Raw genomic sequence first — 15,988 nt, forward strand, 5'->3', positions numbered from 1 at the left:
GTCAGAGGTCCATGCTGTTTTTCCTGAGGCCAAAGTCTTAAGGCCTCTTGAAGCAGGAAGCCCGCAGTGGAATTCATAACAGAGATCCATAATCAGGAAATGACCCGGTGTTTGGTGCGGCGCTGCAGGATGTGACTGCACAGCTATACTACAGGTGCTGGACAGTAAGGGGGCTTAATTGAGATTTTAGAACAACGGTTATGTTGGTTTTGCATGTGCTCCCCGTGTCAACATGGAGTTCCTGTTGGTGCTCCGGTTTTCCTCAAACTCCAGAACCATCAATATAACCCTCCACAGCCCATAAGCAAGGCAAGGGGACTAAAAACTTGAGTTACTTCCTTGACACCACACTGTGTGACAGCGCTCTGCTCCTAGCATCGCATGGGTTGAGTGGAATAAGAAATACCTTCAGAAAAGTATGGGTCAGTTTGGGTGCTAAAGAGCAAGGATGGATAGTAACGGTGCTTAATAATAAGGGTTGCTTAGTGTAGATGTCATGGGTAGGTATTGGTGGGTAGAGGAGCTCAGAGAAAGGATGGTTTAGTTTAGGTGAAAAGTTCAAAATGGTTAGGTGGGAAAGGTTTGTGGTTGGCTACTCGTTTAAAGATTTGGATACATTTAATTGCATTAAGAGGGAAGGGTAGTGTAGTGGCTGGGCCTTTCAGAAGGTTCTGGTTTCAATCCCTAATCCATAAAGCCCGCCTGTTTGGATCCTTTAGCAAGACGCCTAGCCCCCCTCTCCTGCTCATAATGACCTGTATCTCAATTCAGAAGAATAAATAAAAAATATGCTGTTCCCATTAGTGACATAAAATGTAAATGTTCTGTCGGCTCAATCTGGAGGAGGTCTTTGGGACCGTGGCCAGAAGGGAACTACATGTTCACGGAGGCCCAGATGGTGGACAATATGTTTACGGGCTATAATGAGCCATGTGTCATATGCCAGATTAAAGGCATGAGGGGGAGTTTTGGTTGTTGTGAACAACGGGAGCGGCCGGTCGCACATTGTTGGACAAAATGGCGCCATCCACAATACATTTGTTACCAGGGATAGAAAAAAGTAGAAAACAGAAAGAAGAAGCAATATATCTTTCACAGTGAATTTCATGTCCACCATTTTATTTACATTGACGTTGAAATAGCAATACATGGTAAGATTTACACATTAATAATATAGCTTCCAGTTTAATAAATACGAAAAGAAATACACATAACAACCTCAGAGACAAACAGGCTTGAGTTGAGAGTGATTAGCGTAAGATTACACGGCTAGGCTCGGTTAAAAGACCCCCGGGGTACACATTACGTGCTAATGGAGGGCCTCCCTCCCTCCCAAATGTCAAACAGGGGGCCTTTAGAGACCCTGTACAATTGGTCTATGAACGTCGATGTTAAGCTCTGTTTGCACAGCATGCCACGGACCTTGACAAACAAGTTTGTTTTTTTCCGTTTTTTATCGTTTTTATGATGTCCTCTAATGAGGCCCTCTGAAAGTCTTCTGTTTAAAGTTGTCACGGCGACGGAAACATGAAACCGCCGGAGCTGTTGAGTTCCTTCTTTCTGGGTGCGCGTTCTGCGTGCGAGTGACACGCAGAACAAACAAGAGTCAGCGTGTGAACGTACCGCATGTCTTCCTGGAGACTAAACATCTTTAGAGAGTGTACAACACTACTTTACAACATGAGCTTGTACATATTTACACAACAGCGTCAGGACACCTAGCCTACACCATTTGGGGACCTTTTAACAGTGGCACAACATTTGGTCATATTGTCTGCAGGGGGGCAAACACACACACACACACACACACACACACACACACACACACATACACACACACACACACAAAACATACACTCACAGTCCTGGTGCTCTTGATAACAGCACAGCAGTCTGCCTAGGTGAGGGGGTTGGGGGGTTCCTGATCCAGAGATGACGCTGGTCTCCAGGTGTTCCTACGTCCCGTGCCTGGAACAGGACACAGCTGGATGGGAAGAATAGTGGAACTGCTGGGGCTGGAAGGGGGGGGGGGGCAGCTCCTGGCCGGGGCCCCGGGAGATGACAACATGATTGTGAGACATGAATACAGGAAGTCCTCTCCACTCTCCTTGTTGTTGAGCCACCAGCCTGACAATCAGCCTCCAGAAGCACTTTAAGCCTAATCTCATCAACTGCCTGTACTCTCCGGGAAGGCAGCGCAACACCAACACGTATGACAGCAACAATATGAAGCACGGCTTGACTCTTACAGGTTCAAGAGTAACCGCCGGAACCCTGAGGCAAAAGCCCCGTTGTCTGATTGGTCGTCAGTGACGTCACCTGGCACAAATTTGAGCCAATCAAAATACCCTTGTTTGACCAGTGGTAGTGCTGTTCCTTGCGGGTTTGATTTTAGCGTTTCAGTTGCAGGGTATGAAATGTCGGTACCTGTCTCATGACTGTAAACAAAGATAAAGTACTAAGACCTGCAGCAGGAGTCCTTCCAGTTATTTATACATTCAAACAAACTCTCAAGCAGCCCAGCGGGCACAACGTGAAACCGCTCACTTCAGTGGCCTATCGCAACAGGAAAATAGACAAGCTTGTTACCTCACAATTTTAGCTTAGCTTTCCTCATTTCTTCGTAAGAATTTAACCAAGTTCACGAGTCATTGCAACCACCACTATAATTTCTAAAAGAGATATATATATATATTTATATTTATGTACATGTATACAGCAAGAAAACCAAGCTTATAGTACCACAACCAATGAGCAAACCCAATTGAATAATTTCACCTTGTAACTCTGGCTGTGTATGTATATGTATTTACGGCTAGACCACAAGGGATGAATGGTAAAATAATTATATAAGCGTTGAAATATGAATTGGTTTGGTCATTGGTTAGTCTTTTCTATGATGAAGCTAATTTAAGTTTTTATATCAGCACTTGCGCTACACGCAAGCTAAAGCCTATTTTTAACAGGGATCGCAGTATTTTTTATTTAAATTGGACCCGTCCCACCCAAGACTTAGTCCTTCTTATAACGTTTGACCTCAACAGGTGAAAATAATACTGAGAGAGAAACTGTTTGAATGAAATAATGAAAGCTGTTTCCCAGTGTGCGTGTGTGTGGGGGTGTGTTTTAGCGTGTTTGTTTGCTTATGTGTGCTACTGTGATCGTATATCTGTATGTTTGCATGTGAAATAACATCACCATAAGTGCCTCCAGTGCCTATCACAAACATTTTTCAATCGATAAAAAATTAAAATGCTACACAAATTTTCTTGAAAGCAACACAAATAAAAATGATATTCAGAAAGTAAAAATAAATGTTCCAGTAACAAATTGTTTTCAAATAAACTCAAAAGGTACATGAAATGTGGTAGGAAAAAAATGTGATAGATGAAAAATATGTTTTTTGTATAACAGTCTTAGGTACTTAAAAAAAAAAGTGGACCTCACACTCAGTTGCGTGTCTTCTAAGTCCAAGGTCCTCCTAAACCAATAGGCAGTGAGAGAGCTCCTCTCTTGTAAGCGTACACATATATCTCCTTAGTGGCTCGCATATTTTAGTTTGTCTCAATTTTCTCTGGAAGAACCAGACATCGAAATAGTACTTTGGTACTACTAAGGTTTTGGGGGTTGGTTTTTGGTGTTTTTTTGTCCAACAGGCACTTCATGGGCTGCCTATACTGGGTGGGGTCCTCACACACGGTGTGCCCTTAGGCTCATTCCCTCCAGGAAGACCTCGTCCTGGGCCAGTAGCGGCTGGCTGTGGGTGCCAAGAATGCCAGGGTTAGGATAGTGTAGTGATGCATTCTGGGTTGGTGGGTCCCCCCTGGCCCCGGCGGACCCTGTGATCCTCGAGTTAAAGTTCAGATAGATCTAAAAAAAACAAATATATAAATAAAAAATGGTTTTAGTTACAGGACAGGTTTTTAAAATGCACGTTTTTACAATATTTTTATATGTCCAATTGTCTGGGTGACCCCAAACTTTTGAACGGTAGTGTATATTTGATAGTTGGTGCGTCAAACCGAGAGCTGGCAAGTCACAGTGAGAACATCTTTATGGGAACCTTAATGAGTCAACCAACATCATAAAAATACTCCTCTTATAGGCTTTTCACACATGAACTCAGGATGAACTACGGGGAATCAGGTCCAAAGATGATCAGGAGTTGCCCTTTCACACAAGCAACCCACAACAGCAGATAGGCTGTATCCGACGTGTTCACCCATATCAGATTTAGATCATATATACGTTAGGCTAGGACTGACTGGCGCCAGGTTAAAGGCGTTTAGGAGGCAGGACGTAATGCAAAAAGTATGCAGCAGAATTTGCTGTGTGTTGTTTACATATACATCCTCACCAGGGATTATACTGAGTTCTGACCTTTGGTGCATGCGTGAAAGGCCTTTTAGTCTCTAACCACTAAACCAGCCCAAACATCCCTAAACAAGACTTTTCAAGTTTTAGTCTGCACCTAATGGTTATGACTATTTATTAGAAGACAAGTCATCAATAACTTTTATCCAAAGCGGCTTACAGAGAATTTGAATCGGAATTAAGATTAAGATTAAGAGTAAGGAACAGGTCAGGAGATGGGCATCTAAGAAATGGATCAACACGTGGACCTGCCTGGCTTGAACTGGATCTCAGGAGGTGGACCTACTTTTTTGACATAGTTTTACCTGCTTGAATTGGATCTCCATGTTTTGAGGTGGACATATACACAAACTGGTTTGAGATGGACCTACTGGTTTTAAGTAGACCTAGTTTGATATATTCCTATTGGATTGAGATATACCTAGTGGTTAGAGATAGATCTACTTATTGTGATAGACCCGATGATCCTTCTGGTTTGAGATAGTCTTACAGGTTTAATATATAGTCCTACAGGTTTCAGATAGTTCTAATGGTTGGAGATGGTCCTACTGGTCGGAGATAGTCATACAGGCTCAATATAGTCCTACTGTTTTGAGATAGTCTGACTGATTGGAGATAGTAGAACTGGTTTGATATGGACCGACTGGTTTGACATGGACCTAATGGTTTGAGATAGATGTACTGTTTTGAGATGGACAAGGTGGTTTGTGTTAGTCCTACCGAGGTTCACCTATGTGTTTGTAATAGACCTACTGGTTTGAGGTTCACCTACGTGTTTGGTGGTGTCTGACAGCTGCTTCTCGATTCTCTCTACTATCTTCCTGAAGGGTGGTCTCTGACAGGGGTCTGCATCCCAGCAGGACCTCATGATCTGGTACCTGGGAATGAAACCATTTTTCATGTTGTGAAAGAAATCATGACATTATAAACTGATAAGGGAGATAAAACACATTGATTATAAAACTACTGTATAATTAAGACATCTACAATGTCTTTCTAGTTATGTCTGTAACATGTTTGTTGTTGTGTTGTTTCTCCAGAGGGGAAAGACTCCTTGGAATTCTGTCCCCCCTCCTGCAAAGATTTACTGTCATTGAATTATTTCCTTGTGCAAATAAATAAACTGAACTTAATCATAAAAATAGAATCAGATTCTGTCGTATTGTAATCTGAAATGATGCAATTATAATTACAAACTCAAGCAGGATCTGTAATAGTAATGTGATACTGATAAAGTCCGACATGATTGACATTCGAATAAACAAACACAGAGTTTGAGATTCTAATCTGGAAGTTGAACAAACAAAGGGTAGTGTCCTCAGGTTGAAAGAGGCATACCACAGCCCTACAGTTAGATTCAGGGCTGTTGCTTTGTTAATTAACATTATGATTCCTCATGACCGCCCACACCCAACCATCATGGTTTGTCCATCATTTTGTGGGGGACGACAAACAAACCAACTTACATTTCGCTCGGGGCAAAGTCTGGGGCGTCCATTCTGTAGCCCTCCTTAATCAGCTTGTAAAACTTGGAGTCCACTGGCATACCTGGGTAAGGGCTATTTCCTGTGGGACAGAGAACAGGGGCTAGTCAGGGCCCAGACAGAAAGACAGACACAAACGTTTGCACGCATGCACACACTTGGGCACCCATGCATACATACATAAAGACAAACAAACTTAGACACACACAAAATCTCTCACTCTTTTTGTGTCTCTCTCTCAAATTCCATAATGCTTTTATTGGAATGAAATGTATGTGGTTTCTTCCAAATATAATTTTCTGTATGAGTTTCTGTATGTCCTTCTACATTCTCGACAACCATACATCCGATCGTCTTCCAACTCGGCGGGTGAAATACAGAGCACTCAAGGAAGGGCAGTGTCCGGTGCGAGATCTAGCAGTGTGTTACTAACGCCAGAGGTGCAAAATATTAAGTGCATTGAGAGGGGACTCCTTTTGATCTGTTACACCGCCAAATGGTATGCTGGGTACAGCTCCCTTCTTTCCGTCACTTTAAATGGGCAAGGCACAAGTTACATGAACATGCCAAGTACAAAACCAAAGCTGTGTGTGCGCGTGTGTGTGTGTGTGTGTATGTGTGTGTGCGTGTGATGGTGGGTGGTGCATGTATGTACAGATGCATTCACAGGCTCCAGGTGAGCGAACGCACCGAGTGAGAAGATCTCCCAGAGCAGGATGCCGTAGGACCAGACGTCGCTCTCGAAGGTGTACACACACTCGAAGATGCTCTCCAGCGACATCCACTTCACCGGCAGACGAGCCTACCACAAAAACAAGTGTGTTCATGTCACAAGCTAACATCTTTCTTTACGACACAGAGCCCACTCCAGGCTAGACATGAAAGATGCTAATTATGATGCTTATAGATAATAAAGATGGTTGTTAGATCTTTCACACTGACACATTTCCCATGGGATCAAAGCAAGAATGTAGACAGCATCCCCTTTGTTTTGTCACAAAGTGCCTTGCTGTGGACATGTGCTTTAGAGGACATGTGCCTGCCCGTAATTCCGACACCTCATTGTTCCGACGTCTCAATGGTCCGAAATATTTCCCATTAGATCGACATGCCACTATGCCGACGGTTCAATGTTCCGAAAATGGAACCCATTGGTCCGAAGGGCCTTTTGTCCGACTTTTCAAAAAGGAGGCGCATTAGGCCGACAGTTCAATGTGCCGAATAGGCCTACATATAAAGAGTTGTATACCTCGCTCGCGCTCTCGCTCTCTCACGCTCTCTCACTCTCTCTCTCACTCTCTCTCCAAAATACAACATAGGCCTACATATCACGTTCACGATGAATATTGGAGAGCAAAGTGACAACGCTTCACTTCATTTCGACACAGGGTGTTTCAGCCCCATGGACAGAGAGCGTAGGTCTAATTCTCAACACGGGCACACACACACACACACACCGTTTGACTTCTTTACGGGAAAAGTATAAGTCCTTGTATAACGTGCGCTTCATAAATTCACCTCTTGTGACCGTTCAAGCCCACAGCAACAGTCTGGCTTGGTGAAGTGCTGCTGGAACTTAGCCTACCCTCTTTTATTTTTGGTTTCATAATCACACATGGGGAATTGCGCCTTGGCCTATTCGGCCTATTGAACCGTCGGCCTAATGCGCCTCCTTTTTGAAAAGTCGGACAAACGGCCCTTCGGACCAATGGGTTCCGTTTTTGGAACATTGAACCGTCGGCATAGTGGCATGTCGATCTAATGGGAAATATTTCGGACCATTGAGACGTCGGAACAATGAGGCGTCGGAATTACGGCATGGCACCCTTTAGAGCACATGTTAGTGCTTGATAGATGTGTTATTTTTTCCTCCAAAATTCCTTGCCAGACCGGACAAATAATCACCACGGTCTTATTCAATATGTTCAGGTCTGAAGTCGATGCTAACCTAGCATGTAGCCATAAACAATGCACAGTAAAATTATGGTGTCACACCAATACCAAGCCAAATCCATATGAACTTTTTAACCTACAATAAAGTAGCCCAAAACTTTTATTTAGCTGAAATAAATATGGCAAGATTTGGTTGCAATGATAGCTGAATTGCTGATTTTGAAGGATAATCATTAGCCGTAGCAATAGCCATAGCATTAGCCGTAGCATTAGCTGTAACAAAGTCGTAGCGGTAGACTTACATTGCCTTTGACCACATAGTTGGAGTCAGTGGTGATGTCCCGGGCCAGACCGAAGTCACAGATCTTGGCCACTCTCCCCTGGGTCAGCAGAATATTTCTGGCTGCTAGGTCTCTGTGAATACACTAAACAAACACAAACACACCAAATCAAGCATTAGTGCCAGAACAAACCGTGCCTGTGATTCAGTCACATTCGGACCGCCGCCACATACCATCTAAGGCTCTGTAATAGGCTGATTGATGCTTCGGTGAATGGGCTGCGGTTCCACCCATTGAACAAAGACCAAGCTGTGTCTGTCGAGTGGGCTCATCACGAAGCAAAGTAAAAGGATTTTCCCATGACTTTCAACACATTTACGGTTAAACAATACCATCTTCCTGATCATGTTTGTTCCGGAATTTTCCGTCTAGGATCAATAAAAAAAGATCTTATTTTATCTGATCGGCTACAAAGTTGTCTGACTTAATAGGACATGATTGAACCTCATTCATTTTGAAACTGGATATCGTTGTGAAATAACCCTGAAAACTCGTGCTCACATTTTTGGTGGCGAGGAAGTCCATCCCCTTGGCGACCTGGTAGGAGAAGCTGAGCAGGTCCTCTGTGTCGAGGCTCAGACTGTCCTCCTGCAGCATCTGACTGGTCACGTCCTCGTCACTGTTGGACCCGCCTGGGGGACAGCAGGACACCACATTCATTGACTTGAGATTGTGGTGTAGAGGGGGGTGTAGAGGGTTGTAAAGGGGAGTTGTGAGGGTGGGTGTTGTGGTGTTCAGGGTGGTGTGGAGGGCGGTATTATAAGGGGTGGTGTTGAGAATGGCGTTAAGGTGTAGAGGGGGGTGTAAACGAGTCTTGATGAGACGTTATCACATACTACACATATACTGTCATGATCTAAACAACAACAAGGCATGATGAGTAGGTGGTTGAATGGATGAGTGTGTGTGTGTGTGTGTGTGTGTGTGCATGGGGGGGGATGGCTAGTCGGGCTTGCCTTTGCGTAGCGAGCGCCTCCTCTCGGACGAGGAGGTGGAGGGCGATGGGTCAGTGCCAGAAGGATTCATCACCATGTAGCCGTTCCTGCCGTCGCTGTGGAGAGAGGAGCAGCCGGGGGGTGAGACAGCAGCCTCAGACCCTCCCACCATCCTTCTGCCTGTAGCTGCTCACTCTCCTGCTGCGGCCGTCGCTCCCTTCCTCCCTCCTCCCTATCTCCTCCCGGTCTGACTCAGTGTCTCCTTTCCTACCTCCTCTCTCTCTCATCCCTATCGTAATCAAGTACTCCTTTCTTCCATCCTCTCGCCTTCCTATACATGTCCCTTATTTCCTGTATCCAATTCTCATCTCTTCTTTCCTCCCTTCTCTGTCTGTACCTGTCCTTCTCCATCGCTTTCCCAACAAGGAGCTCTATTTTCCTCCCTCCTCCATCCCTACCCAACTCAATCTCTCCAGCCTCTCTCCAACTTTCTCCTAGACTCGCCTCTCCATTCCTCCCTCTTTCCATCTCTCTCCCAAACTCAAACTCCTCCCCTCAACCCCCCCACACAATCACCTCAACATCAATCTCCTTCCCTCCATCTCTCTCCCCTCTGTCTCCCTCTTCTTGTTCCCTCTCACCTTTCCATACTGAAGCCCTCTTTTCTTTCCGTTTCTTTTCCCTCTCTTTTCTTCTTCGTCCTCCCTCTCACCCATTCTTCTCCCATCTAAAAGTAGGCAATATATATCTTACACTATATTTTTTCTCAAAGTCTCTATCCCCCTCCCTTCATTTTTTTTCTCCCTCTGTCTCTCTCTCTTCCACTCCCTCTTCCCTTTGTGTGTCTCTCTCTCTGTGTTTCTCGCTCCCTCTCCACCCCCTCCAGTTGGGGGTCAACCGGTCTGTTCAGTCATTAATGAAGAGGGTGCTGTTCACAGTGTTTTTTAACACGTCCCTCTTCGTTCCCCGGCTTGCGCAAGCTGTTGGCACGTGAAAAGCCTGGACGCCTGTTCTGCCGCTTCTCCCAACGGACGAAACAAAACACCCGTGCCGAATCTCGTGTATCAGTGCGATCTGGCACGATGAGGATGTCGTTAGGCATCACACTGTGTCACTATTGCATGACAGCAGATCACTTTTGTTCAGAGTCGTGTTTTCTTCCCCTGATTCATTTAGAGAGGAACAGATCTGTGGTTGGGATCGGATGAATTGTGTCCTTTAGACAGGTGGAGTGCCTCCAACAGGGGAGAAGCTGCATTGATACCGTGCCTTGGAGATTTACTCATGAATCAACTCTTCCTTGAGGTAGTATAATGGCTTTAGGGAACATAAGCCCATAATTCCTGCCCATCATTCCCGCCCTTGAAGAATGCCAGGAATGATATGTGGCATAAGACCACAAGTCAGAGTCAAACCCTGGTCGCTGCAAGACGTACTGCCTACATGCTTAGGGAATATTAACACTGCATGAGTATCATTGTATGAGGTAAGTTAAAAGTCAGTTTAAGGCAGAGCAGTTCAAAGCAATACCTGCTTCTCCGACCGTGCATTGATGCCCATAAATTAACACACAGTAGTACGACACGGACCATAACACATTGTGTACATGCTAAGCTCTACTGACCTGCCAGGGTTACTCTGCCGGAGGATGTTTCTGTAGTAGCAGTCATCCTCCATCTTGGAGCAGAAGAATGTCTCCCTCTTCCTCCGCAGGAAGTTCAGCAGGTCACCGAAGCAGCAGAACTCAGTGATCACCAGGGTCGGACCTGCGGACCAACCACAAGCCTTGAGCCGCCATGCTGAAGCACACAGCGTTTATAGGGCCCCAAGGTTCTGAGTTTGAAACCCAATGTCGGACGTCTACCCGAAGGGATCCTAGAGCAAGAGGCTCCAACCCCTTTCGGAATTAGCTGTAAGTTGGTTTTGATGAAAGCATTTGGTAAAATAATATTTTTTCAGTTATCAGCTGATAATTGCTAGTTGATGGTCAATCAAAGATTCCTGATGAGTCCCTGGTGGACCTGACCAAAGTCTGACCTCATATGAAAAATTGGGTTTTTTAAAACATCTCTACATAATATATGATAACGTACAACTTGCTATTGTGCTATTATCTTAGAACTGAACTTGTACCTGAATAAATAAATCCCACACCCAAACTTAACCAACTGCTTCATCCTTTTCTACTTAATGAAACACCTATAAGTCCCCATTCAGCGGACTCCTCACCTCCAACGGTGCAGGCTCCCAAAAGGTTGACGATGTTCATGTGGTTTCCGAGGTAACTGAGAACTTTGAGCTCGGACATCAGTGCCTCTTTCTCTGTGGCGTGGGCACTTGCTGCAGGAGGGGTGAAAGGGTGAAAGACGTTGTGTGACTTCATCAAGGGTTTGATGAAAACTTATGGCCTATGTTTGATGAAGCCTATGGTTCCTGATAGTGGAAAGTCGATTGCAAGAGATTTAATTTATTCAACTATGTTAAAGGTGACATATTATACCACCAGGTGTCTGACAATTAAATGACGTTTCCTCTCCCAGCTGTGTTTGTTTTCCACCTACGTTTGAGCATTTTCACGGCAACGGTCATGACTGAGTCGGCCTTGGATAGTCCGTACGCCGTAGCTTCTACCACCTTCCCAAACGCCCCTGATCCCAGCGTTTTCCCTGCAAGAACAAGACCTGCAGAATTACTCAACCATCCTGGTGGATCCCTCCCCAGCCAGGCTGGCTTGCTGCCAGGCCTGGAGCTCCCAACATGGGATGAGCAAGCCAAGCCTCAGGCCCCCCTGGGGCCATTCGCACTCAAGGACATGCCAGATCCTGTTTGGAGGTGGTTTGGATGGCAACAAAATGTCAATAGCACTCATGTTTGCATTAAGGGAGTGGTGCGTGGTAAATTAAAACTCAGGGAAGCTGGGTTCAGTTGACCAGCTCACCCCACGCCCAGCAGACACAGAGGCTATCAATCAGGAAGTATGACTAAAGACTGGGCATCAAGCTGTCACTCCCTGGTGAGTAGAGCCAGCATGCAAATACCTCAACACACTCACTAGACAGATGGAGTTCTATAGAGTTACACCCAGTTGTCTTTCTACCAAGAACTTTATAGAAACAAAACCGAAATGGCAGGCCAACCACCTGCCTTACGCTTGCATCTGCAAAACAAAGATGTTGATTTGAAAGTAGCAATAAAAAGTGGCAGTTATGTCAATCTGACAGTACTTTTGGCTGACAGGACAGGATGGGAGAACTAACCGAATCGCAACTTGTCTCTGGGAAACTCCCACTGGTTGTCATACGGCAGCTGGGTGGGGTCAATATACACATAGTTGTTGCCATGGATGCCCTCGATGACCTTCCACTGGATCTGGTATTTGGGTTTCTGGCGTGAAAACAGACACAAGGACAATAGGAGTCGAGGAGGGAACACAAGCGAGGAAAACCGAAAACAACAACTCCTGGATGACCTGCAAACGAATCTCTTCATGAGCCATCCCGCTTTTTTGTTGACACACTGATGAGATATCCATGTTTTCCTAGGCCGGTTCTAAGTCAATATTTGGCGATAGAAGGTGTGTCTTGGAAAAGATGGCTCGCTTACCTGCAGGTACTTGTAGAAGAGCACAACTAGAACCAGGCACAGGACGGTGGCGGCAGACACTGAGCCAATGAGCAGGGGGGTGAAGAGGGCATGAGTGACCCTCCTCTCTGCTGTCAGGTGCATGGGGTCGGGGGTTCATTACAGTTTGGAAAAACGAACACGCAAAATGCCAGACTTAACTAAACAACTGCAAGAATTAATAGTGATAACAGAAATTCAACATGTTTTTAACTCTTAAGCTTCCTTCCTCAAGGCTATTTTGGAATCGTAATCTGGCACGGTTGAGATCACTTTACGAGCATTCCGATGAGTGTTGATTTAAGAAATATCACACGGTATCCATTATAGTAAGTGCCTTAAATGCTTTGTTATCCCACTTGTTAACCAACTGCTTTTGCCCCATACATCGTAACGTAATTGGCTTACGTCCCAGCTAACGAGCCTTTGTTTTTGGTGCGGTTTGGAGTAATTCGCTGTAATCAGTAGTAGCTTTGTGCGTGAGGATGTTTGTGACGATGTATTGTTTTGCCCCTCGGTGCAGTGGGGTATAATAAGCTCTTTAGGCGCTAAGGAGCTTTCTCTGCACTTGAAATGTGAGAATGCAGAGTCTGCAGGAACTAATCCCCTGTAAGCTTGTCAGTGGTTTCTAAAGCTCACTCTTTATTTCCCTCTCTCCGACACCTCCATGCCTCCCAGTGCTCCCAGTATATACAGCCAGAGTAACCACCACCCCAGCAGGCCTTCTGTCTGCCACGGAGCTGTGGAGCACAGCGAGTCCTAGGGAACACACACTCCCATCTGGCTACACCAGACACACGACCCCCCACTCCATCCCCAATTGTCTCTCTATGTCCCTCTCTTTTTGGGCTGTCTTTTCCTCTCCATTTGTTTCACATTTTGCTCGCCCACACGCCTTCTGTAGCCTCCAGAACCATCCTCTCCTGCCGCCGGAACCCCCCACCCCACACAGAACCTTATATTGGCTTACTGCTAGCATGGAACCTGGGAAAGGAGCTAGTTTAGCCCCTAGGTTATTAGTTAGCATAATTAGTGGGTTTACCACTAGCATAGCGCAGCTCCTCGGCTATAAGCTAGCATAGCACATGGACTGAAAGCTAGCATAGCTACTGGGTTAACATGTAGCACAGCTACTATTCTAATGGATAGTGTAGCTTGTTGGCAAATAGCTAGCATAGCTTTGGTTTAACAGCTGGCAAAGCTTGTGGGCTAACAGATAGCATAGCTCTTAAGCTAACGGCTAGCATAACTCCTGGGCTAAAGCCAGTGTAAACAGAGCAGCAGATGGAGGAGCCGTTAGAACAGGATTTGTGGCATAAAGTAAACAATGAAATAATGCCAACTCCTGTTCACAAGACACACGGTCTTATCAAAGCCCATGGGGTTTAAGGTATCCCCCCCCCCCCACACACACACACACACCCTTACCACTGTTTACATAAGGGATTATGTTAAAACTGTTTGGCCCAACCGCAACATATAGGACTAGGACCTCATCTAAAGGTTAAATCTGGGTCGGAGGTGTGATTCGTACACATTTAAGGAGTCTAGAAAAGTATACAAAAAAAAGAGATTGAAGTCTTTCAACTTTACTGCCAGAGAAATTCTGAAAAAATGATGTGTGGCTATGTGCTGTTTCTCAATTTTCCATTCGCTCTCAACTTAATTATATTAATTTGTTGAAAACCTGAATACATGAAAACAGAATACTGTTTTACAAAACGGAAATGGGATTAACCAATGGTGGAAAGAGAAACATCAGTTTGTATAAAGTTCTAACAAAAGTGGAGATTTTAGCTTAGAGGTCCAACGGCTAGTTAGTGACACAGATACCAGCGTTATGGTCAGTGAGTTTGCATCCCTAATTGGCTGCTCAATGGCCTTAGCGCTGGCAGCGAGAGCGGCTGTTGAGTTTCAAGCAGAAACCATGTTTTATTTTCTGAATTTCTGTCCTTCATACGACTGTTGACACTAAACGTTAATCTGACACAGCAAAAACAAGCTGGACCACAATCTGATGCGTCCCTGTGCCATCGCGCCACACTTACATGTTGACAGTATAGTGACTTTAATGAAACACACCTTTAATTCTTCCAACTCCATTGTTCAAATCTCTCAAAGAATGTCTGATGATTCTAATGACTCATCGTTTACCGGCGTCATGTGTTTGTGTGTGATCGAGTAACACAAAGGTTGATTGGTAGGTCAAAGCGCATCCTGAAATGTAAGTACATGCTTCATCTTTACTTTACTTTTAGTCATTATACAAAATCGGCTTTCGCTGACAAGTCATGAAGGTCAGTTGCAAAAATAATATTTGTTGATTAATATAACAAATACAATTTTGATCTATAATCATTACTTAACGTGTTCAATGAGTGAAAATTCAATAAAATCATCTTTCTTCGCTCGACTGTTTTGTCTTTCATTGGGTAGCGCAAATATAGTCTTCAGATTAAACACACAAGATGCAACTAGAATTCACAAGACTTTACTTTGCACAACCGAGGTCAGCGAAAACATGAAATCCTTGAGCATTATCTCTTGTACAAATAAAGTTGCGCTATTGAACCCACCACTGATGGAGAAGAGGGTGTAGGCCTGCTCCCCCTCCACCGTTGCGACGCACTCCAGTGTGTGGAACCTGCGGGTGCTGACGTTCACGCGGCTCTCCACCTCGGTCTTGCCGAACAGCGGGCTGAAGACGGTGATTGTGATAACGTCCTGCTCCTCCAGAGTGCTGTTCACCTGTTGGGAGCACCTGGAGGGAGGCAGAGGGCACATTCAGAGCCATAACGACCATGTAAAAACCAAATAAAACTGGGTCCGAAATAATTTATAACAGACGAATAACAACATGTTATTACATTGTTATAACGCCATTGCGTGGAATATTCTATGCTTTTAATGATTCATGATTTCAATGATTCAAATCAGGAAAATAGATTGAGTTTTGATCCATTTGTCAAGTGACAGCCAATCCCACACTATGCACATCTTCTGGCTGCAAGCCCCTATACAGGGAGTTGTTACTGAAACCAAAGGCACAGCATACACCACTGTAGTATCCAAACAACACGCACACAAACACAAGCTAATCTCAGCATGATTACTTTGCCCACGTTACAGCTCAATCCAAATCATACCACGGGAATGGGTGTGTTTCCTTATTATCATGTTAATTATATTGCTAGTTATGTTCACAACCTCTATTGACCCTTCTTTTGGACTAGCAAAACAGGATCTGGCATTGAGTGTGTATTATTCAGGAGGTAGGGTGGATTAATAACTTGGGTTTCTCCAACCCATGACCATAGAACCAACCACAACAGGCTCTTTA

General features: G+C 44.8%; 1 protein-coding gene across 4 annotated transcripts in view; it reads right to left on the reverse strand.

Annotated features, from left to right (window-relative positions):
• Positions 1-1,019: 1,019 nt before the first annotated feature.
• kita (KIT proto-oncogene, receptor tyrosine kinase a) overlaps positions 1,020-15,988 on the reverse strand; it is a 27,821-nt gene continuing 12,852 nt past the window's right edge. For 2 of the 4 annotated variants that reach the window (XM_056603999.1, XM_056604001.1), the window contains exons 9-21: positions 15,225-15,409; positions 12,631-12,740; positions 12,285-12,411; positions 11,589-11,693; positions 11,257-11,367; positions 10,652-10,793; positions 9,049-9,143; positions 8,594-8,724; positions 8,054-8,176; positions 6,549-6,660; positions 5,841-5,940; positions 5,147-5,252; positions 1,021-3,870 (exon numbers count right to left, since the gene is read on the reverse strand). In XM_056603999.1, the coding sequence (XP_056459974.1) occupies positions 3,691-3,870; positions 5,147-5,252; positions 5,841-5,940; positions 6,549-6,660; positions 8,054-8,176; positions 8,594-8,724; positions 9,049-9,143; positions 10,652-10,793; positions 11,257-11,367; positions 11,589-11,693; positions 12,285-12,411; positions 12,631-12,740; positions 15,225-15,409 (1,627 nt within the window). In that variant the 3' untranslated portion in view covers positions 1,021-3,690. Of the gene's footprint in view, positions 3,871-5,146; positions 5,253-5,840; positions 5,941-6,548; positions 6,661-8,053; positions 8,177-8,593; positions 8,725-9,048; positions 9,144-10,651; positions 10,794-11,256; positions 11,368-11,588; positions 11,694-12,284; positions 12,412-12,630; positions 12,741-15,224; positions 15,410-15,988 lie in introns of all 4 variants that reach the window. The other 2 variants (XM_056604000.1, XM_056604002.1) reach the window with 2 other exon arrangements.

This window comes from Gadus chalcogrammus, chromosome 12 (genome assembly GCF_026213295.1).
Source record: "Gadus chalcogrammus isolate NIFS_2021 chromosome 12, NIFS_Gcha_1.0, whole genome shotgun sequence".
Taxonomy (NCBI): Eukaryota; Metazoa; Chordata; class Actinopteri; order Gadiformes; family Gadidae; genus Gadus; species Gadus chalcogrammus.